At 47.2% G+C, this 26,474-nt stretch overlaps 1 protein-coding gene across 2 annotated transcripts in view; it reads right to left on the bottom strand.

Annotated features, from left to right (window-relative positions):
- Positions 1-25,777, bottom strand: part of MBTD1 (mbt domain containing 1) — a 947,763-nt gene extending 921,986 nt beyond the window's left edge. For both annotated transcript variants that reach the window (XM_086930849.1, XM_086930850.1), the window contains exon 1: positions 25,593-25,777. In XM_086930849.1, coding sequence (XP_086786975.1) covers positions 25,593-25,613 — 21 coding nt within the window. In that variant the 5' untranslated portion in view covers positions 25,614-25,777. The remainder of the gene's footprint in view (positions 1-25,592) is intronic.
- Between the last annotated feature and the right edge of the window lie 697 nt (positions 25,778-26,474).

The raw sequence follows: 26,474 nt of genomic DNA on the forward strand, positions 1-26,474 counted from the left end.
TGGCTAGACAGACGAGACAGGGAAAGGTGGTAGAGATTAGAGATGGGGACGGGGTCCTTCATACAACAAAAACTGCAATTACGGAGACCTTTGCGTCTTACTATGAGAGTGTTTGGAAAACTAGGACATCACCCCCCATGACCCGTTCCGAGCCCCTTTAAATATCGAGAATGGCTGTCACTACAGCAGTTGCAGCTTGGAAGGGGTTAACTTGACTCACCTCCTCTCATGAACAGGAACCGGAACGCCCTCTCCAAGATGACGAATAATCACGGGGGACTTCAGAGGCGGGGGCTCCTCTTGAAAAACCGGAAAAAGCGAAAGAGAGTGTGCTCGAGGATAAAACGCCGGAGGAAGGAGTAAGGAGCAGTGTCCAGAAGGCGAAGCTTGTTTCCTTCCCAGTATAAGAATTGGCTTGGTAGTTTGGTTTGCCCTGTTCCCATCATGCACTGGGACAGGAACAGACTAATTTGCATGGAGCCAGGTTTTGAGCTGGGATGGTGCAGTGAGCTAAAAAACTGTGATGGATTAAGCCCTGATCTCTTGACTGGGTAGGAGTATTCTGCATCATTCAGAAACTCTGTCCATCACCACCCCCTTTTCCAAAATCGAAGAGCCGCGACCAGCCAGGACGCGAAGCAGACGTGGAATCCATACCGGACAGAGAGAGAGACAACGCCGAAGGGGAGGAGTGGTCCGAAGATTGGTGGACACCCCCGTAGGAAGGAGCAAATGACGCCGCAGTTCAGGAGAACGCGGCTATAGCGGTACGTGAACTGGGGGGAAGGGGACGTTGTAAATAAAGGGAGGGGGGAAGCAAGTCCAAGGGACTTAAGGGACACAGGGCACTAACGCAGGCACAATCCATAATGGACCTTTCACCAGCCACAGCCCTCCCCCGCTTCGCACTCAATAAGGACTTGCCCAGCACTCACCCCAACCTGTTGTCCACATCTAGTGGTTACGCATCAAAGACACGCGATAATCATAAGTATTTCGCAGAATATTGGCAGACTTATGCCTCACCAAGGAACCCAAGTACGAAGACCCTGAATAAAGGAGGTCACTCCCATCTGTTTCATGGATTAACATGCTTTCTTTGCCATCTTTATTAAAAATTTCACCTGGTTCCGAATTTTGTTTTCAATCCCTCCCCAAGCACGTTGGCAGTAGGTGGTGGAACGTGAACTACCCTCATGTTAGTTTTCCTTTAGGAAACAGTGACATTGACCGCGTTTCCTTCCTTTTTCCGCTACATCCCTGGGACAACATCGACGCCGTGCCAAGAGGAGAGAATCCATCTTCAGCCCAAGGGAGGAAGAAGATGACAGAGGACCCACATACCAGACCCTTGTTGTTCAATTGTTTTTTTTTTCTTTTTTGGTACTTTTCAATAAATTAAGCCATCATTCAGCCAGACATAAGACCTCCTCACTTTACTTCCCGACCATCCCTCTCACATCTGGTGTCAGATGTGGGATCGGGGAAAATGGAGGCAGTCGTCAAAAAGATGGCTGAAAGCCAAGAGAAACTGGAACGATGCATGGAGAAATTCCTGTCCGTAGCCGAAGAGGACCAGGAAAAGATACACAGATCTCTGGCGGAGCAGAGCCAGTCCCGGGAAGCTGTTATAGGGAAGCTGGCCAACACCCTCAGTCAACAAAGGGGTACAATGGGATTTCCTCCGTGGTGATGCAGAAATATGTAGGGGGAGAAGACCCCGGTTATTTCTTTTCTAACTTTGAACGCATGGCCAGGGCAGCAGGATGGGGCCAAGATAAGTGGAGGCAATATTTGGGTCCCCTGTTGACTGGGGATCTCCAGGCAGCCGACCAAGCTGTGAACCTCCTTGGTCTCACTCCTTACGACGATATCAAAAGAAGAGACTTTCCGCATACGCCTGCGACAACTAAAGGAAGGTCCTTAAGAAACTCCCCCGTGCCTTGGCCTATAGAGTCCGGGACATGGCTGATAGGTGGTTGAAACCCAACAAATCAACCAAAGAAGAGATCATGGATAAAGTGTATTTAGAGCAATACCTGTCATCCCTGTACCCGAATATCCAAAAATGTGTGAGACGACATACAGGCCTGACTTTGGACCGAGCCATTGACATCCTCAGTGCATCCCATAGGGCCCAAGAACCCCAAAGGGGACGAGAAGACACACGTTGGAAACACCCTGGAACCTCAATGAAACCCAACAGACCACCCCAACCCTCACGCAAGCCAGAAACCGTTACCGTTCCGCCAGGGCCGTCATTTCCAGCCCCCTCACTCCCCCCCAGTGGGACTGATACGCAACTATTATTGTGGTTCCTCAGGTGCCCGTCTTCCCTACCATAGAACAGTACAGGTGAACGAGGAGAAAAGACAGGCTTTAATCAACACTGGCTGTCTACAAAGTGTTATCCAACCGCAAGCTGTCCTGGGAGGAATACCAGAAACTACAGGGTATGTCCTTCTTTGAAAGCAGAGGCATTCAAAGTAAGACTTATTCCCCTTTTGCCAGAACCTCCACTTTTGGTAAAGGACTACCCTCATATGCCTAAACTAAATACAGGAGACCTGGGCAGAAGGGGAGGAGTGGAGGAGGTCAGCACCTTTTTCCGAAGAAACAGAACTAGATATGATCCCGGGGAAATACAGGAAGAGTGGCAAGCAGAAAAAGAGAGAGAAAAGGAATTGGACAAGGGTCGCACTAACCCACAGTAAGGAGACCCCATTGTGGCTATATGAGCGAGGATTTCAGGAGGCCCAGCGGGATGACCCAGCCTTACAAGAAGCATGGAAGCAGGCCACAAATTAAGAGGATCCTGAGAAAGTGGGTCCCCAGTTTTAATCAGAAAAAAACTTGCTATATCGTAAGGGTGGGAGGGGATTTCCAACCAAATTATTGGTACCCCTGCCTTATAGGGAGTAGGTCTTGTTCGTAGCCCACAGTCACTTATTGGGATGACACTTTGGGGAGGACAAAACGGAAAAAATAATATTAGAGAGGTTCTATTGGCCTGGCATTTTTTTCACAGGTTAGGAAATACTGTAGAGAATGCGCCATTTGCCAAAGAAACAGTAGGACTCTGCCATCATGAGCCCCCTTATGCCCCTTGCCGATTACACAGGAACCCTTTTCCCGGGTTGGCATGGACATCATAGGCCCTCTACTACCCTCACGGAGTGGATGTCGACTCGTGTTGGTCTTGGTCGATTATGCCACCCGCTTTCCAGAAGCAGTAGCCTTACCCCAACCAAACGCTTCCCAGATAGCGAAGGCCATGATCTCCATCTTTTCAAGATTGGGGTTTCCCAAGGAACTGGTCACTGATCAGGAAACCCCTTTCATGTCTCGTCTCATGAAACAGGTGTGCCTCTCCCTAAACATCAAGCCGATCCGCACTTCGGCGTACCACCCCCAAACAGATGGGCTAGTGGAACGTTATAACGCCACCCTTAAGACAACACTAAAGAAGTTGTTGGATCTTGAAACAAGGAAGTGGGAAGACATGCTCCCCCTAGCTCTCTTTGCAATACGTTGTCAAGTCCAAAAGAGTACTGGGTATTCCCCCTTCGAATTGCTGTACGGCCGCCAGCCAAGTACATTGCTAGACATGTTGAAGGAAGAGTGGGAAGAGGAGCCCGAAGGGGCGAAACCCCTTCCAGAATACATACTTAGTCTAAAAACGTATCTGACCCAGATCCGTAACCTTGTCCAATCCCACCTAGAACAAGCTCAAAACTCCCAGAAAAACCAGTATGACAATAAAGTCAAAACCCGATCTTTTGACATTAATGACTTTGTTCTCTTAATGATACCCTCTTCCAATCATAAGTTACTGGGGCAATGGCAGGGACTATATCGGGTCATCGAAAAAATTACTCCAGTAACCTATCGCCTGGAATTAGACCCACAGAGGAAAGAGAAGACCCAAATATATCATGTCAACCTTCTTAAAAAATGAGAGGGGGGCGTGGCCAAGATGGCGACGGAGTAGGACGTGCCTGCGAGCTCCTCCGGCACCCCGAGCCCTTCATCGCCTTGTATAGCTGTCCTGGGGCAATCTTTGCTCCGGAATCGACTTTATTGGGGTTACTGAGGTGCCCCGAATGCTTTTGAGCCTTTTACCGACGAGCTACGACCAAGACCAGCGGACTTAGCAGAGGTTTTGAGGCGGCGACGCACATGCGCTAGTGCGGCCTACCCTGCATCGCCCGGGGAGCATCGGCTGCCATTACCCGGGGGACCCTGGGCCACAGCGACTTGCGGAGAGGAGCGATCGCACTGCAGGATCCCCTGACTGGGGCCGTCACAAACTTAATCTACCCCCCTGTGGCTCATCTTGGTTCACATCGCCTGGACGGAGGTGGCGAGGAGGCGCCGACCTGTCTGGCGGCTGCTGGACAGCGCAGAGAGGCGAGAGGAGAGGAGGTGCTGATCCGACCCTACCCCTTATAGCCCGGGGGCAACTCAGCGGACATTGAGTGTGCACAGCGACTGCTATCCTCTGATAGCTCCGGCCTCCCGGTGACAGTGGAGCGGAGGTCCCGGGGGGTGCGAGGGAGCGTGGTCTGATATCCCGGGGCACTCCTAGCGATCGCGGGACGTGCGGGGGCTAGCCAAGGCTCCCCATCATGACGACCAGGAACCGCATGAACAGGCCTGGGAAGGACGGCCCTGGGAAGGGTCCATCCGGTTCGCCCCCCAGCTCCAGCAAATCCCCTGCGAAGGAAGACGGGGATGGCCCGGTCACAAAGGCCTTCCTGATCAAACTTTTTGCGTCCATCAAGGACGACATCACGGAGCTGAAGTCACAGCTGGCCTCCGATCTGCGCGAGGTCCGCCGAGATGTGGATGGCATTGGAGAACGGGTGGCGACCCTGGAGGAGCACGATCTAGGCCTTACTGGTGACGTCCACCAGTTACAGCAGGATATGCTCAGGCTCCGGGAGCAGAATTTAGACCTTCAGGCCCACTGCGAAGACTTGGAAAATCGGTCCTGCCGCAATAACATTCGAATCCGAGCTGTGCCCTGGGAAGGAGAAGGTGAAAGCTTGCGGGAGTATGTGGAGGCCCTTTGCCTGCAGGTTCTAGCAGAGGCGGACCTCTCGGAGATCCGCATGGACAGAGTGCATCGAGTTGGGCTGCCACGTGGCGCGCGCTCGCCGCCACCGGACATTTTAGTTTGTGTCCACGACTTTCAATTAAAAGAGAGGATCCTACGAAAAGCCAGGGATATCAACAACCTGCAGTTTCGGGGACACAGCCCCCAGCTCTTTCAGGACTTGGCGGCCTCCACATTGCAGAAGCGGTGGGACTTCCGCCCGGTCACAGCTTTCCTGCGAGACCATGGGGTGTCCTACTCCTGGGGCCACCCCTTTCGGCTCATCTTTAGATGGCGGAACATGCTGGTGCAAATACGATCCCTGGCGGCTGCCAGGGAACTTCTGGGCATGGAAGAGGAGGCCGCGTCGGCTGGCGCCGGCGCTTCCCCAAGAAGACGACGTCGTTCCCGCTCCCCGGCATGGCAGAGAGTGGGCCACCTTGGTATGGCGGAGGGCCCGACTCCCTCGGCGAGCCAAAGTGAGAGGGGAGAGGTCCTTGCCTCGGTGGCTTTGGTGACTGATTCGAGCCGGATAGACAGCTCTTCGGCAGCCTAGGCTCCCCAAACGGCAGCCCGTGGGGCGGGAGGGGCTCTACCACCAAAGGGACCGTGCTCCATTGGAGGGTTACCCCGACCCTTAACTCAAGGGGGGCATTACCCGGGTCTTCTACCCCCGACAATTATGGTCATGTCCAGCTGCTTCTTTTCTTGGTTTATTTGTTCTCTTTCCGGTTCTGGAACTGTTTTTTCTACTTAACGTCTTGGGGCTCCTTTGGATTGGGGGGGGGGGTTGTTTTGGACTGGGCTCAGTGGTGGTAGCGGTGGATCTGGTATGATTGCGGGTGTGGTCGGGTTGTTTATGGCGCTACAGGGGGCACTATGTAGAGCAGGGTGTGGGAGGGAAATGTCTAAATGATGCCTGTTACGATAGGTTCCTGGAATGTTAAAGGCCTTAATTCCCCCCAAAAGCTTCAGAAGGTGTGGAAATACATTATAGATCATCATCTGGATGTAGTGGGTCTGCAGGAGACTCATTTGGCCCGTAGGGACGAAACCAGGCTTGAGAATAGGCAATAACCACTAATATACAGGTCTTCTGCCGCCACTAAGCATCGGGGGTGGCACTTCTGTTCCGCTCTACACTGCAATTTCAACCAATGGGTGTGCGTAGCAACAAGGAGGGTAGATGGCGGATGGTGAAGGGGATGCTCCTGGGCAAGCTCTGCACGTGGGTGGTTCTCTATGCGCCGAACACAGGCCAAAATGGGTTCCTTGATGCTTTCATGCGGGAGGTGGGGGATTTTGGAGAGGGTGCTTGGATAGTGATGGAGGACTTCAATTTGGTTTGGGACAAGGGCCTTGATTGCTCGCACCAACAGAGGACGGAAGCGGGCCTCTTCTCCCCCGAGTTGCGAGATGCTATGGACAGTCTGGGTCTCATTGATGGCTGGCACGCCCTCCACCCCCACACTAGAGACTACACGTTCTTCTCCCATGTTCACCACACGTATTCGCGTCTCGATCACATCTTTCTAACCCAGTCGTTACAGGGGGACCTGCGGGAAAGTAGGATATTCCCGCTCTCTGTATCAGATCACAGCCTCTTGGCAGTATGCCTGACTTGGGCCCCGGGGACGTCCCCCCACCGCAAATGGTACTTCCCTGTCTCACTTACACGAGATCAGGAGTCGTGCACTAAACTCAGGGCGGCCATTGGTGAATTCTTTGAGTTTAATAAAGAAGGGGACACCTCGGTTTTCACCCAATGGGACGCCTTTAAGGCGAAGACACGGGGTACGTGCACCGCGCTGAACTCCGCCCTGAACAAACTTAGGCGTGAGGAAAGGGAGGCGCTGGAGGCGGAGCTGGCGACACTTGAAACTGCGCACAAGCAGAATCCTTCTCGAAGGACGCTCCGTCCGCTTGCAGCAGTGCGGGGTAAACTCAGGGCCCACTATAATAATCGGGCGGAGTTTAACCTCCTGCGCTTACGACGTCTTTCTTACGCACAAGGCAATAAAGTGGGGAAACATCTGGCTCGACAGCTTCGCGATAAGCGTGAGAGAGAATATGTGGGTGGCATCCGGGCGCCCTCGGGCGCCTTGGAGCATCAAGATGCGGCCAAGGCGGAGCTCTTCGGCAAATTCTATGCCGCCCTGTATTCGGCGGATAGCCTGGTGCCGGAAGATCAAGAGGAGTATCTGAGGGCTCATCCGCTTCCGCAGGTTTCAAAGTAGTGGAATGACCTTTTGGAGGCCCCCTTTCTTACGGAGGAGGTGTTGGCCGCATTTAAGTCTCTTAAACCGCATAAGGCGCCTGGCCCAGATGGCTTCACGGCACCCTTCTATCAGACCTTTGCCTCTGAGCTGGGGAACTTCCTGGTGACCCTTTTTAATGGCCTGAGGGAGGCGGGCCAGACTACGGCTCCATGGCAGAGGTAATGATTTCGATTATCCCCAAAACCGGGAAGGACCCCTCGAAATGTGAGTCATACCGGCCCATAGCTCTACTGAATGTAGACGCTAAATTATACTCCTCCATCTTGGCTGCACGGCTCAAGGACCTTATGCCTGCCCTTATACATCCCGATCAATCGGGATTTATAAAGGGTCGCCAGACCCACGACAACACCAGAAGGCTGATTCACTTGATCGAGAAGGCCAATCGCTTCAAGATCCCGGCGGTCTTGGTGGGCCTTGACGCTGAAAAAGCGTTTGATCGGGTAGACTGGAACTTTCTCTTTGGTACGCTGGCGGCCTTTGGTTTTTCCCCCAAATTCATAGATATGCTTCGGGCCAACTACCACAGTCCTCGATCAAGGGTCATGGTTAATGGCCATGTTTCACCCTTCTTTGCACACTCCTGGGGTACGCGGCAGGGCTGTCCCCTATCTCCCCTACTCTTTGCGCTCAGCATTGAACCCCTAGCCCTTAAGGTGCGGGAGGACCCAGACATCAGTGGTCTCCCCTTTTCGGGAGAGCAACATAAAATCTCCCTTTTTGCTGATGACATTCTATTGTCACTAGCGGACCCGGGAAACTCCCTTCCGCGGGTACAGGAGGTACTCTCTCAGTTTGAAGCCGTGGCAGGTTTTCGGGTCAACCCTACTAAGTCATACATCCTTAACCTCACGCTACCATCTGCTGAGGTGGACCGTATCCGGCCGCTCACAACCCTGTCATGGGCCAGCTCCTCTTTACAGTACCTCGGGGTCCGGCTGACCTCGTCCGTCACCACTCTGTATGCGGCCAACTTCCCACCTTTGCTGTCCCAGATACAGACTGAGCTTAATCGGTGGAAGCCCATGTTCATTTCTTGGCTGGGCCGCGTCCATGCTGTTAAAATGACGATGCTCCCTAAGCTCCTATACCTGTTTCAAGCGCTTCCTATTGCTTTAGATGGGAGCTTTTTTAGGCGTGTTAAGACCATGATCCTACACTACATTTGGCAAGGGGGTCGCGCTAGACTTTCCTTTCTCACGCTGCGACGGCCTCTGAAGAAAGGTGGGGTCGGCCTCCCAGATATGCACCTCTATTATAAGGCGGCTGGTCGAGTGGACCCAGATGGAATCGGAGAAGCACTGGTTGCATATGGATAGGAGTGTGGCGGGGAGGTCGATATGGGACCTGGTCTGGAAGGCGAAGGGGGATAGCCCTCGGAACGCCTATATTAGCACACCTACGAGTACCACCCTGAAGGTCTGGGACTCGGTTTCTAGCGATGAGAGGTGGACCTCCTTCCCGTCCCCCTTCACCCCTATACATTTTAACCCGGCCTTTCCACCGGCTCTCATGGAGGGCCCATTTGATGGGTGGAGAGCGGGGGGGTGTTACGCGCTCACGCACCTGTTTCATGGTTATGAGCCACTTCCCTTCCACAATTGCATGCGTGATTATGCGGTGTTACCGTCCGAGCGTTACCAACATGCTCAAATGCTACACTGGGCGTTGTCGCCGGAGGTGCGGGATGCAGCGACAAGGCCTCCCACAGATTTCGAATCCTTTATCACCCGCACCATGTCCATGAGAGGGGTGATCTCCTTCCTTTATGGCCTTCTGCTGGCCACGGCTATCTCGCCTCGCCCTAGATACATGAGTTTGTGAGAAGAGCACTTGGGTCGGGATATCTCTGACGAGGAGTGGACTCACCTCTGACGTGACCTGCACATATTTAATCATTCCATTGACCTTAGGGAGGCACACATGAAAATGATGTTGGACTGGTATCTTTACCCAGCCCGGTTGAAAAAGATCTTTCCCTCTACGTCGGATAGATGTTGGCGAGGTTGTGGTCTCTTGGGGGATTTTCGCCATATTTGGTGGGACTGCCCTGTCATTCGCCCCTACTGGGAGGAGATACTGTCCCAAATCAGGGATGTGCTGGGTTACCCGGTTCCTGACTAGATAGGCTTCGTTCTCTTGGGTCTCCCTGATCCGCTCCTGGAGCATCAGACCAAAGCGGATAAACACATCCTTTGGCTCTGCATGGGTGCGGCCAAGCTGACCTTGGCGGCGGCTTGGAAAAAGAAGGAGGCCCCTGCACTTTCCCTCTGGTATGCTAGGTTGTGGAAACTTCTGAGTATGGAACGTATGGCGGATGTTTTCAGAGGAGATTTTAAAAACTTCATCTTTAGATGGGGTCCGCTAGTCCGCTTCCTTTCTCAAGGTTTACCGTCTGCGGTCTGCCCGCCCACTTTACGTGCGCTCCATTTGTTCCTGGTGTGAGAGAATATTCGGATGTGTGCCTGTTACTTGGCTGCCACCACTTGGGGGGGGGGGGGGGGGGGGGGGGGCTGGAGGGTTAAAGGAGTTTGGGAGGAGGGTGTTTTGTTCTGTCTATCTCTGTGGGTGGTGGGTCTTTGTGTATCACCTCGCTGCATTGTTTTCTTATGGCCGAGAAACGAGGAGGCGCAAATTAGACTGATCGAATGAGCCCCAGGCTTGGGCGGCTTTTGCCTGGCGCCACTGTGAACCAATGCCTTTCTATGGACTCCCCGCTGGGGGCAACATGGTTGGCTGGCGGACTTTGAGAATCATCCTGGCTAGGGTGGCCGCGTTTTCCAATCTTCAGCAATATTAAACTCCTATGCCATGTATAGTGAGCTCCTGCGGGGGCTCTTGTCGCATTTACTGTGTTTCTATTCTTCCCTTACTTCCCTTCCTCTTCCTTCTTGTACTTTCAATAAAAATATCTTTAACAAAAAAATGGGAGGGGGCTGTTCCTGTGTGGTTAGGACTTACCAAGGGACGCAAGCCATTATTCATACAAAGTATAGACAAAGACCTCCCAGAAATCCGCAAGAGAGAACTAGAAACCCAGTTATAACCCCTATGGGAAGTGTTCTACTTACTTCCAGAAAAAAACCCACGTGGGTGGGGCATGCCATTATTAACCTCTTAGGCACTAAGGTGAAACAACGCCCTGATCGTGTTCCTGAGTCCCGTAGACAGGTCATAGAAAGCGAGGTACAACAAATGTTGAGACTGGGTATCATCGAACCCACGAATAGTGAGAGAAATTCACCAATCATTCTAGTGCCCAAACCGGATGGGTCCATCAGATTTTGCATTGACTTTCGTGAGGTGAATAAGATCTCCTGTTTCAATTCATATCCCCTCCAGAGAGTCGATGAGTTGGTGAAGGGTCTAGGAACTGCTCGATACATCAGCACCCTTAATTTGTGCAAGGGGTATTGGCAGGTGCCCCTGAGGCCTGGAGACTGGGAGAAAAAGGCTTTTGCGACTCACAGTGGACTATACCATTTTATCGTTCTTCCCTTTGGTCTCAATGGGGCCCCTGCCACGTTCCTGCGTATAATGAACACAGTTTTAAAGCCTTGCTCTGAGTTTTCAGCCACTTACCTAGAGGACATTGTCCTTCATAGTTCATCCTGGAAAGAACACCTCACCCACTTGGTACAAGTCATCCAAGCACTAAGAAGCCGATTTAACCGTAAACCCTGCTAAGGGTAAACTCGCTGCCCAATCAGTGAAGTATTTAGGATACCTTTTGGGGGGAAGGGTATATGAAACCACAAATGGAGAAAGTAGCAGCCATTTCCAACATCCTGTTTTCCAGGACAAAAAAAAGAGTTAGTCGATTCAATCCCAATTTTTCCCAAATAGCCTCTCCCTTGACCGACCTGTTACAAAAGAACATATTGACAGAAAAGGAGTTGAGACAACTCTCCCCTCCCCTCTGTTGTGTGGCGTTTTAGGTTCAGATTGCATTTTCCCGATTCATGCCCTTATAAAGGTACAATTCTCGTTGCCCTTACATAGGCATAAGAAATCCAGTCCTTATTTAGGCATAGCCCATGCTACCCAAATTAGTCTGAAAACAGAGCTGCATCAGTTTTTCCGCAAAGTCAGATTGAAGCACTACTTTAACAAAGTCCCTTCCCAACCCACTTTTACCAGCACGGGCCTACGACCACCATCAACTTTCACCCCAACGTCTCAAATGGTATCGCATAAAATCCTAGCCTTTGAACAGGTGGTGATGCAGGACGTGAATCTAGTACTTAAAGAAAAAAAGTACATTAAATATAACATCAGCAAACAAGAACGTCAGGCACTTGATTCCCTCAAACTTAATACTGACATTGTCATAAAACCCGCGGACAAGGGTGGTGCCATCGTTGTCCAGGGGAGAGAGGAATACAAAACAGAGATCCTTTCACAACTAGGAGTGGTGGGGAACTACAAAAAACTAAAATCTGACCCAACAAAAGAGATAGCATCCAATATTAAATCAATCACGGACAAAGGACTTGAGGAAGGTTATCTATCCAAACAAGAATACAATTTCTTGAACAGCACACACCCGAGACTCCCTACGATTTATACGCTCCCAAAGGTGCATAAGAGGCTAAACAATCCCCCAGGCAGACCCATAGTGTCTGGCTGTGGGTCTATTTTGGAACCCTTGTGCAAATTCATTGATATTTTCCTAAAACCAGCAGCTGAGGGTACAATGTCCTATGTGAGAGACACCATGCAAGCGATACAATTAGTGGATGGCTATATTTTCAATCAAGACTCAAACTTCCTGGCCACCATGGACGTTACATCATTGTACACTAATATACCACAGTCAGCAGCCGTTGAAGTGATTAGAGAGGTCTTGGAAGAACGCCCCAGACCATGTCAGGTACCTACTCAATTCATTCTAGATTTACTGGAGATTGCTATGCGAAAGAATTTCTTTTACTTTGATGGGGATTACTATGTGCAGACATGCGGAGTAGCCATGGGGGCAAGTTTTGCGCCGGATCTGGCTATACTGTTTATGGACGCATATGAAAGGGAATTCATATACAGTGACACTAACCCATACTTCACTAACATCAGGACATGGCGTCGATATATCGACGATGTCCTGATGATTTGGGAAGGCGATGAAAAAACTTTGATGGATTTCCACGAATGGTTAAACCTACGCTCCAAGGATATACAGTTTACCTTGGAATTCAGCAAAAAGAAAATTTATTTTCTTGATATCAATATAGTAGAGGAGGAGGGATTGTTACACACTACCCTCTATAGAAAATCGAGTGAGAGGAATACTCTACTTCGATACAATAGCCATCATCCGCGCAATCTCAGGGACAATTTACCGTATGGTCAATTCCTGAGATTGCGTCGGAATTGCACCCATAAGGAGGATTTCTTTAATGAATCCATGTCACTTATGGAGCGCCTTTTGGAGAGAGGCTATCCACAACGACTGTTGAAAAAGGCAAGAAAAAAGGCCTGGTTTTGCCACAGAGAATTCCTGTTGGAACCGAAAACTAAAGTCAGTAACAGTGATGAAAGGATAACATGTGTCACCACATTTAATACAAAGAGCACTGAAATCAAGAAGATAATAAATACCCATTGGCACCTGGTGGCGGACGATATAGGGATCATGTCCCCACCGATGTTTGCCTTTAAGAAGGGAAGAAGTGTGAGGGACTATGTAGTCCAATCATTGTTACCCAAAATACCCAGGGAGGCCCAGTCCACGTTATGGAACACGCCACCTAGATTGGGCCACCATAAATGTGGATCGTGCAAAGCATGTCAACTAACACAGGAATTACAATCATGCACTCACAACAACTACACGCATGTAATGAAACAACATACTAACTGCAATTCAACTGGAGTTATATATGTGATTACATGCCCCTGTGACTTTTGGTATATAGGTCAAACGGTCCAGAAAGTTAAAACCAGAATCCTACAGCACTGCAGCAGGATCCGCTGTAGAGTCCAAGGGGCCCCACTGGTTGAACACTTTACGAATTTTGATCACACACCTGAAAGTCTGAAATGGTGGGTATTAGAGAAGGTTACTGTCAATGTGAGAGGAGGCAATTTTTCAAACTGTTTAAATGTGCGTGAGTGTAAGTGGATGCACACTTTTGATACTGTGAATAAGGGCCTCAATGAATATGAGGAAATAACAAGACAGATGGCAACGCTCTATAATGGTTGAAGCCTCTGCGCTAATGTTGTGTCTTACCTAGCTGGCCCAGTAATCCAGGGCTGTACCCGTGAATCCTTCTATTGTGTATTGCGCATGCTGTAAATGTTTTGCAATATATGCACTATGATTCTATTATAATTGTTCATATATGTCACTTTTTGAATATTTGCAATGTTTGTTTGTGATTTAATTGATGTATATGAGTCACATTGTTTCCTTTCATCTAAATAGCCATATGCTCCAATGAAGACATCCCGTCTTTCATATAGATACAGGCGTACTGAATTAAGGTGTAATTCCAGGATTATCTCACGTTTTATTATTTTTGATTTTGGAGACATTTACGTAATAAAAGAAGCCTCGACTGGTTAATCCGTAATCCTTCTAGGGCGTAATACCGCTTCTTTATAATCATCCCGACAATGGCCGATCTCTTAGCAAGTGGAGAAGTGTGGCTCAGGGGTTAGAGGCGGCAGACCCGGAAGCTGAGATCGGCCCTGGACCAGGGTTCAATTCCCCGCCTCGGCGGGTCTTGGGCTCAAAAATTCCACGGACTCGATAATTCTCGCTCCGGTGCCTTCTCGACTCACGGGTTCACACTCTGCGACTCTGGGCAATAGCTTGCTTAATCTCCACAACGGCCCCTCGTGGCGGGATGCCTGGCTTTCACCTTGTGGATACCCTGCCGGGGTTATCTCACAGGGGAATACCAGGACGGGTTCCCTAAGCAAGCGCCGGGAAACCCTTTGTGAGTAGCTGTGCGCTATATAAGCTCAAATACATTTACATTTACATTTACCATTGGGACGCCACAACGTAGGCGCGTTGGTTACTTAGTTACGGACACAAGCATGCCGCGTTGGATTCAGCTTCCGCATTCCATAACGCGGATCGGTGAGGGAAGCTGTGCACCACTCAGCGGAGCAAGAGTGAGAAGAAAGAAACAATATCTTTCGCCCCCACAAGAAAAACGGGGTATGTAATACGGAGCATCCGTGTGCTTTAATGGAGGACCCGAAGTTGTAATTGTTTTGAGTCTCGCTGGCACCGCCCTAATGAAGACGTATTTTGTCTCATTTCTTCTACAGCACTGTGTGTCTGTTTTGCTCGAGATTTAACTAAACCAGCGAACTAACGCCTCGACATTCAGTGTCAGTTTGGCTTGAAAAACGTTTTTTGAATAACAGCAGTGTACACACGTACTGGGTAAGTGATCACTGCGAGAACATTGTGAGAACAGTTTTTAAGGAATTCATATATAGAGTATAGACCTCCCAGACGAGTACTTGGATATATATACAAATAAGTTTGATTCTCACGTATTGACTGAGATATTGATTTATCAGACAATTGGCAATTACTAAATGGACTTTGCCTAATCTCTCACTGTTATGGAGTTATTACAATTATTAAATGGACTTTGTCTAATCTCTCACTGGTATGGAGTTATCACAAAGAGAGAACAGCGTTGTAGCACTAATGGCTACCGCCTTTCTTCTTTTTTGTTCTTGCAGTATAACTTTGGATACTTTAACATTGTGGGTGCGGATCAATCGACGCACCTTGTCTTGCCAAGGCACCACGGAAGGGTGAGTGCTTTTTCACACAGGCCATTAGTTGACCCTTTTTGATATGGTATAGTGATACTTAGCCCCGCTATTTATTTATCATTACAGGTGCCCAATGATTTTTAATTGACGTGCACTCTGAGAGACATTCCCCTTTCCCACTCCGTCCTGATGAAGACCCGTTGTTGAGGACTTGAACCACCCACTTCATGGTTGGGTCGAAACGTCGACGACATTCCCCCTTGGGAGCCTGTACCTACTAATCCCTGTCCATTGTCCCCCCCCCTCTCTTCCTGGCTACCCCATTGCCAATGGTGCAATTGAAGGAGCAAGGAATTGTATATAGCATTTAGCGAGTAAAAAAGAAGTATTTTTTACAAGCATTACCTAGGACAGGCTCATTATTTCTTTGTATATAAATCATCTACACTATTTTCTGATCTTCTTGATCATTCACTTGAGCACTCACTTTATCTTTCTCTGTGCACGTCTCCTCTTTTTATAAAATTGTAATTTGCGTTATGATGTGTGTAAATATATGTACATAGTTAGATTGATTTTCAAACATTGTTATATGGTATATTAAATTAATCGTCCCAAGAGGACCTTCTTGGTTTCATTGGTTCTTTGGCACTTACTGTAATTAAATTCCTTTGAGGCTGTGGGCTAATATCCTCTACGCTATTGAGACAACAGATTTAGTCTGGGTTTGGAGTCATTTAAATTGACCGAATGTTATGATTATTCTTATTAGTAAAATTATGTCTAGGACCATTTGTTGTCTATACTGCTGAATACCCAGGTCCTTTGACTACATTGGGTCAACCCCTGTTTTATAACAATTATTAACCTCTTAGGCACTAAGGTGAAACAACGCCCTGATCGTGTTCCTGAGTCCCGTAGACAGGTCATAGAAAGCGAGGTACAACAAATGTTGAGACTGGGTATCATCGAACCCACGAATAGTGAGAGAAATTCACCAATCATTCTAGTGCCCAAACCGGATGGGTCCATCAGATTTTGCATTGACTTTCGTGAGGTGAATAAGATCTCCTGTTTCAATTCATATCCCCTCCAGAGAGTCGATGAGTTGGTGAAGGGTCTAGGAACTGCTCGATACATCAGCACCCTTAATTTGTGCAAGGGGTATTGGCAGGTGCCCCTGAGGCCTGGAGACTGGGAGAAAAAGGCTTTTGCGACTCACAGTGGACTATACCATTTTATCGTTCTTCCCTTTGGTCTCAATGGGGCCCCTGCCACGTTCCTGCGTATAATGAACACAGTTTTAAAGCCTTGCTCTGAGTTTTCAGCCACTTACCTAGAGGACATTGTCCTTCATAGTTCATCCTGGAAAGAACACCTCACCCACTTGGTACAAGTAATCCAAGCACTAAGAAGCCGGTTTAACCGTAAACCCTGCTAAGGGTAAACTCGCTGCCCAATCAGTGAAGTATTTAGGATACCTTTTGGGGGAAGGGTATATGAAACCACAAATGGAGAAAGTAGCAGCCATTTCCAACATCCTGTTTTCCAGGACAAAAAAAAGAGTTAGTCGATTCAATCCCAATTTTTCCCAAATAGCCTCTCCCTTGACCGACCTGTTACAAAAGAACATATTGACAGAAAAGGAGTTGAGACAACTCTCCCCTCCCCTCTGTTGTGTGGCGTTTTAGGTTCAGATTGCATTTTCCCGATTCATGCCCTTATATAGGTACAATTCTCGTTGCCCTTACATAGGCATAGGAAATCCAGTCCTTATTTAGGCATAACCCATGCTACCCAAATACAGGCATGGCTACTTCCATCCGTTCACCAAACGTCACAACGATTTCTTGGAAAATCAGCTTAAGCCGTTAGGGACTTCTCCTTGCTTGAATATTGATTTCTCGAAGAACTCAGTTACTTTCATTTATGATGTTCATATGCCTGACTTTACGTCAAACTATGGCATTCCTAAACACCTTAAAAGGTATAAATATACCTTCACTTGCCATAGCAAGATACGGTGGTTCGGAGCAGTTCGAAGACCTACTTGCCCGACGCAGCTCGCTACAGCAAGTGCCGAAGGAATCCGACTCTCCAGCTGACACACTGATCAGGAAGCTGCCCTTCTCTGCCGAGAATCCAGCTCCAGTGTTTCGGGTCCCCATGCGGGGTGTTGGAAAATCGAGTCCCCAAACAGAGACACCAGACCTCCTTACTTCTAAACAAGGTATGGAGCTGATTAGAACCTAGAGAAACCTTTGGTAGATTCTTGGCAAAACTAAACCTATGCTACAAGACAAACACCTACTTCTTCCCACGTACTAGACTACGGTTAGGGACATTGGGGTAGGAGTATTTTAGAAGCAGCAGTTGAGTATTTTAGTCTATGTTATTAATGTATGTATTCTTATATGGCTTAGAAACCATACAATGCTTTTTCAGTACTATTTCATATTACGGTTTACGCTGTACGCATTATACTTTGCATTCTGCATAACGATTGTAGCAGTTCACCTCTCTTGCATAAGAAAGAAGTTTGTTCAATAAACCCTTTTATTGAAAATGCCAGTCTCACTATTTCTCTGCAACTCTGCAGAAACGAAGCATGCACAATTGAATGAGTGAAATACTTATTTATTGTTTCCACGACTCAGAGATATATTCTTATTCTTGGGAAACAAAGTTGTCATGTTTATGCGGTTGTCAGAAACTAATCCCTTCTTGTGTACTCGAGAAAGTTTCTAGTGACCTCTGAGTTAGCTGGCACACACATAATTAAGTTTAGTATATTCGATAGAGACCTATTGACTTAAGTCCTACGTCAAATCTATAGAATATATTATTCCAATGCGCAGAGCCTATCGGGAATATAGGAACTACACTACACCTCCTCCAAGCCTTCCAAAAATTCAAGCAAGCCCTGACATGTCATCCAGTATTATTGGGCCCTGACTATTCCCAGCCCTTCATCTTGCAAACTGACGCATCCGACATGGGCTTAGCGCAGTATTATCTCAAGTCGATTCCCAGGGACAAGAGAGACCCATCCTCTATATAAGTAGGAAATTCTTTCATCTGGAAAAAAACTACGCAGTTATTGAGAAGGAGGCACTCGCCATTAAATGAGCGATTGACACCCTTCGGTACTACCTAGAAGGGAGGGAGTTCACCCTTTTTACCGACCATGCCCAGTTAGAATGGTTATCCCGACACAACGGACATAATGACAGGATACTGAGATGGTTACTTGCATTACAGCCCTAACGGTCCCACACCAAACACCGGAAGGGTAGAGATCAAGCCAACGCTGATTATTTATCCCAATATCCTCTTGACTTTGTTCTTGCTGGCAAGAATGTTAGGGAAGGGGGATGTGAGGAGGACCAGGACAACACCTCCCCTTTGACCCGTTCCGAGCCTCTTAAAATATCGAGAATTGCTGCCACTACAGCAGATGCAGCTTGGAAGGGGTTAACTACACTCACCTCCCCTCATGAACAGGAACCGGAATGCCCTCTCCGAGACGACAACCAATCACGGGGGACTACAGAGGCGGAGACTCCTCTTGAAAACCCGGAAGACATGAAAGAGAGTGTGCTTGAGGAAAAAACGCCGGAGGAAGGAGTGCGGAGCAGTGTCCAGAAGACAGAGAGCCATGACCAGCCAGGACGAGACGCAGACGTTGAATCCATACCGGACAGAGAGAGAGAGACGACCCCGAAGGGGAGGAGTGGTCTGAAGATTGGTGGACGCCACCGGAGGAAGGCGCACACACCGCCGCAGTTCAGGAGAACTGCGGCTATAGCTGTACGTGAACCGGGGAAGGGGACGTTGTAAATAAAGGAAGGGGGGAGGTAAGTCCAAGGGACTTAAGTGACATGGGGCACTAACGCAGGCATAATCCATAACGGACCTTACACCAGCCACACCCCCCCCCCTTCGCACTTAATAAGGACCTACCTGCACAGAACTTAGCCCAACCTGTCGTCCACAACTACTGGTTACGCATCAAAGACACGCGATAATCAAGTATTTCGCAGAATATTGGCAGACTTATGCCTTACCAAGGAAACGAAGACCCTAAATAAAAGAAGTCACTCCCATCGATTTCATTGATTAACCTTCTTTCTTTACCATCTTTATTAAAAATTTCACGTGGTTCCTAATTATGTTTTCAATCCCTCCCCGAGCACGTTGGCAGTAGGTGTGGACTGTGAACTACCCTCACGTTAGTCTTCCTTTAGGAAACAGTGACATTGACCGCCTTTCTTTCCTTTTTCCGCTACATCCCCGGGGTTGTGCCACATCGACGCCCTGCCAAGAGGAGAGAATCCATCTTCAACCCAAGGGAGGAAGAAGACAACAGAGGACCCATATACAGAACCCTTGTTGTTCAATTGGTTTTTTTGGGGGGCACATTTCAATAAATTAAGCCATCATTCAGCCACACATAAGAATTCCTCGCTTTACTTTCCGACCATCCTTCTCACACAGAGCGCATATACCCCAGTCAGCTCTAGATTCGAAAGAGAATGCGAGGAGTTATTAAGAGACTTCTCACTCCAAATGCTCACTACAGACGTGAGGGACGCCCTAGAGGCCAACCTTACGGAACAAGAACTATCCAACTCCCTCAGATCACTAAAATCAGGGAAGGCAATGGGCCCAAATGGGCTACCAGTCGAGCTGTTCAAGAGCTTAACCACCAAATGCTCCATATGTTTGAAGAGGCAAGGGAATCAGGCTCTATGCCTGAAGACCAATGCACATCGACGATAGTGGTAATACATAAGGCAGGCAAGCCTCCAGAGAGTTGCAGTTCATACAGGCTGATCTCACGCCTGAATGTAGAAGCGAAGCTAATGGCTAAGGCTCTAGCAAACAGGTTTATGGCTGTCCTTACTGGCATCATACACATAAATCAATCTGGCTTTATGCAGCATAGGAGCACCCATCACATCCTACGAAGGCTATACGGTGTCCAGCACATGACGGACGCCCTCTCGCCGCACCAAACAGCCCTGATGGCCCTAGATGCCTCCATGGCATTTGATAGTATAGAATGGCCCTACCTGTTCCCTGTGTTATCAAGACTGGGCTTCGGCCCAAAGTTCTGAGCCTGAGTGGGACTGCTCTTCCAGGCCCCACTTCTTAAGGCTGAGCGTCAACAGGCCATTGTCAAGAATCTTCATGCTGCGCAGGGGAACCAGACAGGGTTGTCCTCTGTTGCCCTGGTTATTTGCACTGGCACTGGAGCCCTTGGCACACTAGATAGGGACCCGATGATCTGGTGTATTACTTCACCCGGTGGTTGGAAAGAGCGAATCTCCATATACGCCGATGACATAATTTGATACCTCTCGAGGCCCTATTTATCCATAGCAAAGATCCTCCATATCCTTTAACTATCTGGGAGCAAATCCGGGTATACGATAAACTGGACCAAATTGATAGTTTTCTCCCTCTCAGTACTTCACCGAGGCTTCCAACGATGTTAGTTAAAGAGGACTTCAGATACCTTGGAATCTTTAAAACATGTAACCACCAGACATTCCTACAACAAAACGTCTTTCCCCAGTTAAACAGACTCCAAACTGACAATACACGGCGCACCTTGCCGCTGTCCTTAATGGGACCTTACCGCGCCTCCTATATGTTCTCCAGAATACCCCTTATCCAATCCCAGAAAATAATTTCAAACAACTAGCCCAGGAACTTCGAACCCTTATCTGGCAGGGATGTGCACCACGTATTGCCCTGCATAAATTGCAGAGAGGAGTCAATGAGGGTGACTTTGCAGTGCCAGATATTAAACTCTACTATTAGGCTTCACAAAGCAGTGTAATAAACGACTGGTCTACACAGACAGTCAGGAACCAGATTACAAAGTAGATAGAGAAGTGATGACCAACGGAAATTGTGAACATCTCCTATATGGCCGAAAGCCACATCCAGCCTGGTATTTACACACTGCAACAGTGATAAAGTGCTGGAAGGAGGTGAACAGTCAGTTGGGCTTGCAGTCCAACTGGGGGAACAGCCTGAAAGAAGTGACCAATCTGAAAGGCCTGGTGGGGTGGCAGACAATAAGCATTCAACACCTGGAAGATGTGTGCAGAAATGGGGTGCCCCTCTTCTTCGAGGACTTGAGACAAGAATATGACCTGGCGCCATCCCAGGGGTTTCCTTATCCACAATTTATGCATGCCTTACGAACACATATAAAACCAGGCACAGTTCTTCCGGACTCTTTGAGTCTAGAAGACCGACTTTTAGTAGACACCATCCCTAAACAAGCATTTGCAATGCAACAGGCTTCGCATTTACGCTAGTTTCAGCTATTGGCATTGTAAATGACAATGCCTTTTATTTATGTTTTAAAAACCAAAGCATAAATAAAAAACATTGTCATTTATAATGCCAATAGCTCAAACACGCGTAAATGCAAGACCGATTGCATTGCAAATGCTTGTTTAATACTCTCTTTCTGAGATAGCACAGGCCTTCGTTCAATAATATAGGAAGTGACATTCCTCACCCATCGATCGATTTGTGGCCACATCTCATTTCTTTCGAAACTCGGTATATCTTGCTAGTTTATCTCCCACTGACTCTAGTCAACTGGACGAACCTTTCACAGAGGAAGAGATCGGAACGCTTTGTCAGACCTGGCATCTGGGAAGACCCCAGGCCCGGACAGTTTCCCTATCTAATACTATGTCACATTTCAGAAATTCTTCTCCCCATCTCCTGTCATTTTATAAGGAGGTATGTTGTGTGGGCTCATATCTGTTAGAGCTGGACTCATACCATAGTTGTGATCCCCAAAACGCAACCTCCCTCTACGTCCTAGATAGGTTACATTGTTATACAACTCATAACCAATGTTATCAAACTCTAGAGAGGGTACATGAGGAGGTAAGAAAGATGGGTCGGCCTTGTTTAAATCTGAGCCCACATGAACTACATCAGTCTCTTAACCCACTGAGCTACACTCTTCACTATAGAGCGTACATGGATTTAAACCCAATAAATAAACAAAAATAAGCAATTGCAAAGCCAAAAGTCACGGCTTTAGTACGCCAATGCCCGCAAACTGCATTGGTAGCATGTTTTAACATGTTAAAGGCACACCTATTGGATTTGACAATGCTTGTTTTTCCTAGGCTCTTTTTTTAATAACAGACAGCTCCTGACTTAATTTATTTATTTATTTATTTATTTATTTTAAACATTTATAAAGCGCAACATCTACCCGTGGGTGTCTTGGTGCTCAAATACTCTGCCGCTCGAAATTCATGTAGCATATATATTATCATATTTTGAATCCATTTTAAGCTGCATTATGACATATACCAAATGTTACTGTATTTCTTGTTTTACCTTGAACTCACTCAGTTGTCTGGCAGGAGTACTATATGAATTTTAATAAACCCGAGATCTGACCATCTCAATTCACCATCTTCTATCTTCACTTACCGTCTCCTCCTCTTCCAGTGGTGCTGTTGAAGGAAGCACTCTAAATGGACTCTAAAACTTGCTCTCGTAACCCCTTCAAATACTGTATCTGGATGGAGGACCCATCCAGAGACTAGCTAGCTAACCTGCATACTCCTCTATCCCTTAGCAACAAGTTTATCTACCCCTGCCGTACGACTGCAGAGACCCAAGTGAAGCTAGCAGTTGATAGATTGTTAGCCAGAGTCCGATTGGGAAGGCAGGCAGTCGGGATTGGCAGATGGGCTGGCACCTAAATGTCACCTGTGGGCCGTTTTATTAAGCCGTCTGTCCCCGGCCCACAGAACCTTGCTATCTTCACCAGCCACCAACTAGCCTGATGTATTGTAAGGCAGGCTGCAGCCCTGGCGTGCTGCGCAGACAAAGCAGTGTAGCTTCTCCCCTGCCGGGATGTCAAACAGACGGGGCAGGAAGGGTAAAGCAGTCTCACTGGTGGGTTCAGTGTCAGGTGATAACGGCTGATGGCACATCTTCACCTCAGTCCCCATTGCCCCCCTCCTCTGAGGCCAGTTCAGAAGCTTTGTTCTTTTTTTCCTTCTACCTCTGCCAGGCCATAGCCCTGAGGCTCTAGTGGGCTGGGGAGGGGGTGAGTGGGAAGCGGCCTGCATGGGGGCCAGTTGTTGCTCTGGCTGTAGGGTCATTCTCACCTCACCCCCTTGGGTTTGACCCGGCCCAAATGCAATGTCTTTCCCCTGGTCTCTCCCCCACTGTGCCATCACATCATACTAATTTTTTCAAACAAGGGGTACCAGGTCACCAATTTCAGTACTGCTAATACTGCAGATTCGAAATACAATGCAAAAATCATTGTACTTTACTTTCATATTTGTATTGAATCAATACAAATATGAAAGTAAAGTACAATGATTTTTTGCGTTCTATTTCGAATCTGCAGTATTAATTAGCAGTACTGAAATTGGTGGCCTGGTACCCTTTGTTTGAAAAAAATGTATTAGACGTCCTGCCAGGCTCCCAGAACGGACGAAACCCCTTTGGTTTAATAACATCATACTCAGGCGTTGGTGGACGGGGAGGAGGAGAGTATTAAAGGGCTTTGCTAGGGGCCAGGTGTTGGCATCTTAGCCTGTGCCCATCTGCACTGAGTGTAAGGTGTGGGGGAAGCGAGAGGGCACTGGTGTGTTTGCATAGGCCTTGCTGTGAGGCTACCTTGACCAGAGATGCCAACTTTGGAACTCGGGAACTATGTTGGTGTCCTGACGTTAGCTCAACATCCTAGGATTCTGGGTAAATCACAATGTACTGAGGCTGAAAAATAAAAACAAATTTGATCTCCTCTACCGCAACTGGTGCTCATGTAAATAGATCCAATGCCTGTGGGACCAGTTCACACTATATAAAACTACAAAAAACATTTAAAAAAAGAACCGGACATTGTTCATGTTTTAAAAAGCTGGTGAGAATGATAATTAAAGACAAATCTATATATGTAATAAAAACCTTATTCTTTTTTAACATAGCTTTTCTGCCTTTGTTAATTTAATGATCAGTCACTGCTCATTAGGGCAACTTTATAAATCAATATAAAGTGCATTTGCCTTACATTTACGGTTTAAAAACATACTGAATAGGCGAAAAAATATCGGATATGGGTGATTGTCATTCTTGTATAGGCCAGGATATTAAATTACCCTTCAGATCAGGTGTTGTTGACCTTGGACCATATGTCACCTTGCCCGCCAGGCCAAAAATGAGTGCTTCTAGTTTCTACCCAAGTTGCTGGCGCTAGAAGCTATAAAATGTTAAATGATCAAACATTTTTATAAACGTGCCCAATGAGAATAATCAATTAGTGTTTAATGAAAGGGCACGATCCGAGAATGTGGGCCACTTTTTTAAGGAGTGCCCGGGCGTAATTGTGATCCCAATCCGACCCTGTTGTTTGCCCACTCAGAAAACCGAGGTGAGTGAATGCACCTTCTTCAGAAATTTCTACGTATCCTGCACAACACAAATTCCAAATCCCAAAAGGCAGCTCAATGGGAAATGCATATGAGACATACTGACTACAGATTCTAAGCACAAGAAAAGACCTGTAGGTTAATGCACTTACTGCAGAGATCTGTGAGTTCATTGTTTCTCACACGTATATTTTCAAGTATGATAGCCCTGATAAAAGTGGAACATTCTTTGACGAGCGATTTAAACGTGTTTCAATGTAAACAATGTATCCCTAAGAAATCAACTAGGTTTCTCAACTAAGTGTGTAGTTAGATCAATCATTTAATTTGCAGATACTTATAGGAGAAAAGACAACAAAATATTTACACAGTACTGTTTAGTCAGGCTTCTGGCTCTGCCTACCATAAACACTGGTGGGGCGGATCAAACTTCTCTTGATCTCAAGATACCCTTAAACCACTGCTCTCAGTGCTTTTCTCCAAAAAAAGTAATCAGTACACGATGAAGGATCCGTTGCAGCCCAGCTTGCAGTTGTCACGGCTCAACATCCCTCCTCCCACGAACATAACACTCACGCCAACATAGAACTTGCACTAACGCGATTACTGAACAAACACTCTCACGCGTACACACGCACAATAAAACTATACTGAATTACTATGAAATCTGACGTCACTACTATATACCAAATAGAATAACATAGCCATCAAGGAAATACATTTACAATAATATTTAAAATAGTTCAAGTATTTTCTTACATCTTATAAACTGACTCTACTCTAAATACTAGGTTTGAAAAAAATAGCTTGACATGCTGACTTACGTATATTATTAACTCACCCAAGAACTGTTCATACACCAGCAATAACAAAACACTTGAACATTCCGCACATCATCTTTCGAGCATATTCAAACATAATCATTATGAGGACAGTTTTAGGAGATGTCCTGTCAACTGTGGGAGAACCAGTCAAGCACAAACAACAAAAGGGTAGCAGACCTAGCTACTCAGGCATCATATATCTCACCAAATCCTTGGCTCTTTCCATCAGACCTTCATATAGAACAGGTGCCGTCTTCACGGAGTCCACCCGAAATATTACTAAATGAAAATAGCAGCCCCGTTAACACCAACCAGGAAAAAATAAAATAAATCCAATATCTGCTTCAAAACATAACAACACGATTATTATGCTCTTTACGACGCATGCGCGAAAACGTGGATTCCAGTTGGTCGGAAATGATCTACGTCAATTTTAAGACTCCGTATCCATTTAATTTGGTTTATATTGGGATCCGTAGTTTACGCGGCGCGGCCTTTAAAAAAACCAGAAACGAATGAGGACAGGCAGTCACGTAAAAAAAACTATACAGCGCCCGCCCAATATATTGGTCAACTGGTAGCCATCTTGGAACGGTTTGATTTTGTTTCGAAACAAGACCTGTTTGAAGTTCTCAAGTTTCTTTCAGAAATTGCGTAAGCATAGCTGTAAATTAAAAAAAAAGACAGGAAAGCTTTTTTATCGCCATAAGACTTTTTTAATACCTATTAATGAAAAATGGCAGACTGTGCTCAAACAATCAGAGCTAACGACTTTAATTAAAACTGTGGACCGCGACTTTAATTAAAACTGTGGAACAGGTTAGAGTATCGGCATCGGCTCAATATTCTGTGATTCTAGACAAATCACTTAATCTCCCCCTGCCTTAAAAAAACAAGCATTGAAAATGCAATAGGTCTCGTCTTTGATTAAGTTAAAACCATTTGCTTTGCTAATGGTATTGTATAGTGTAGTAATGGCATATAGCTTTAAATAGAACCTTGTACATGATATGTGGAATGTTTTCATATGAACGTAGTTTGTAGATCTTTCATCAGTTACTGGGCATAGTCAGCATTCTTATTCCGA

Source organism: Lissotriton vulgaris, chromosome 7, assembly GCF_964263255.1.
Source record: "Lissotriton vulgaris chromosome 7, aLisVul1.2, whole genome shotgun sequence".
Taxonomy (NCBI): domain Eukaryota; kingdom Metazoa; phylum Chordata; class Amphibia; order Caudata; family Salamandridae; genus Lissotriton; species Lissotriton vulgaris.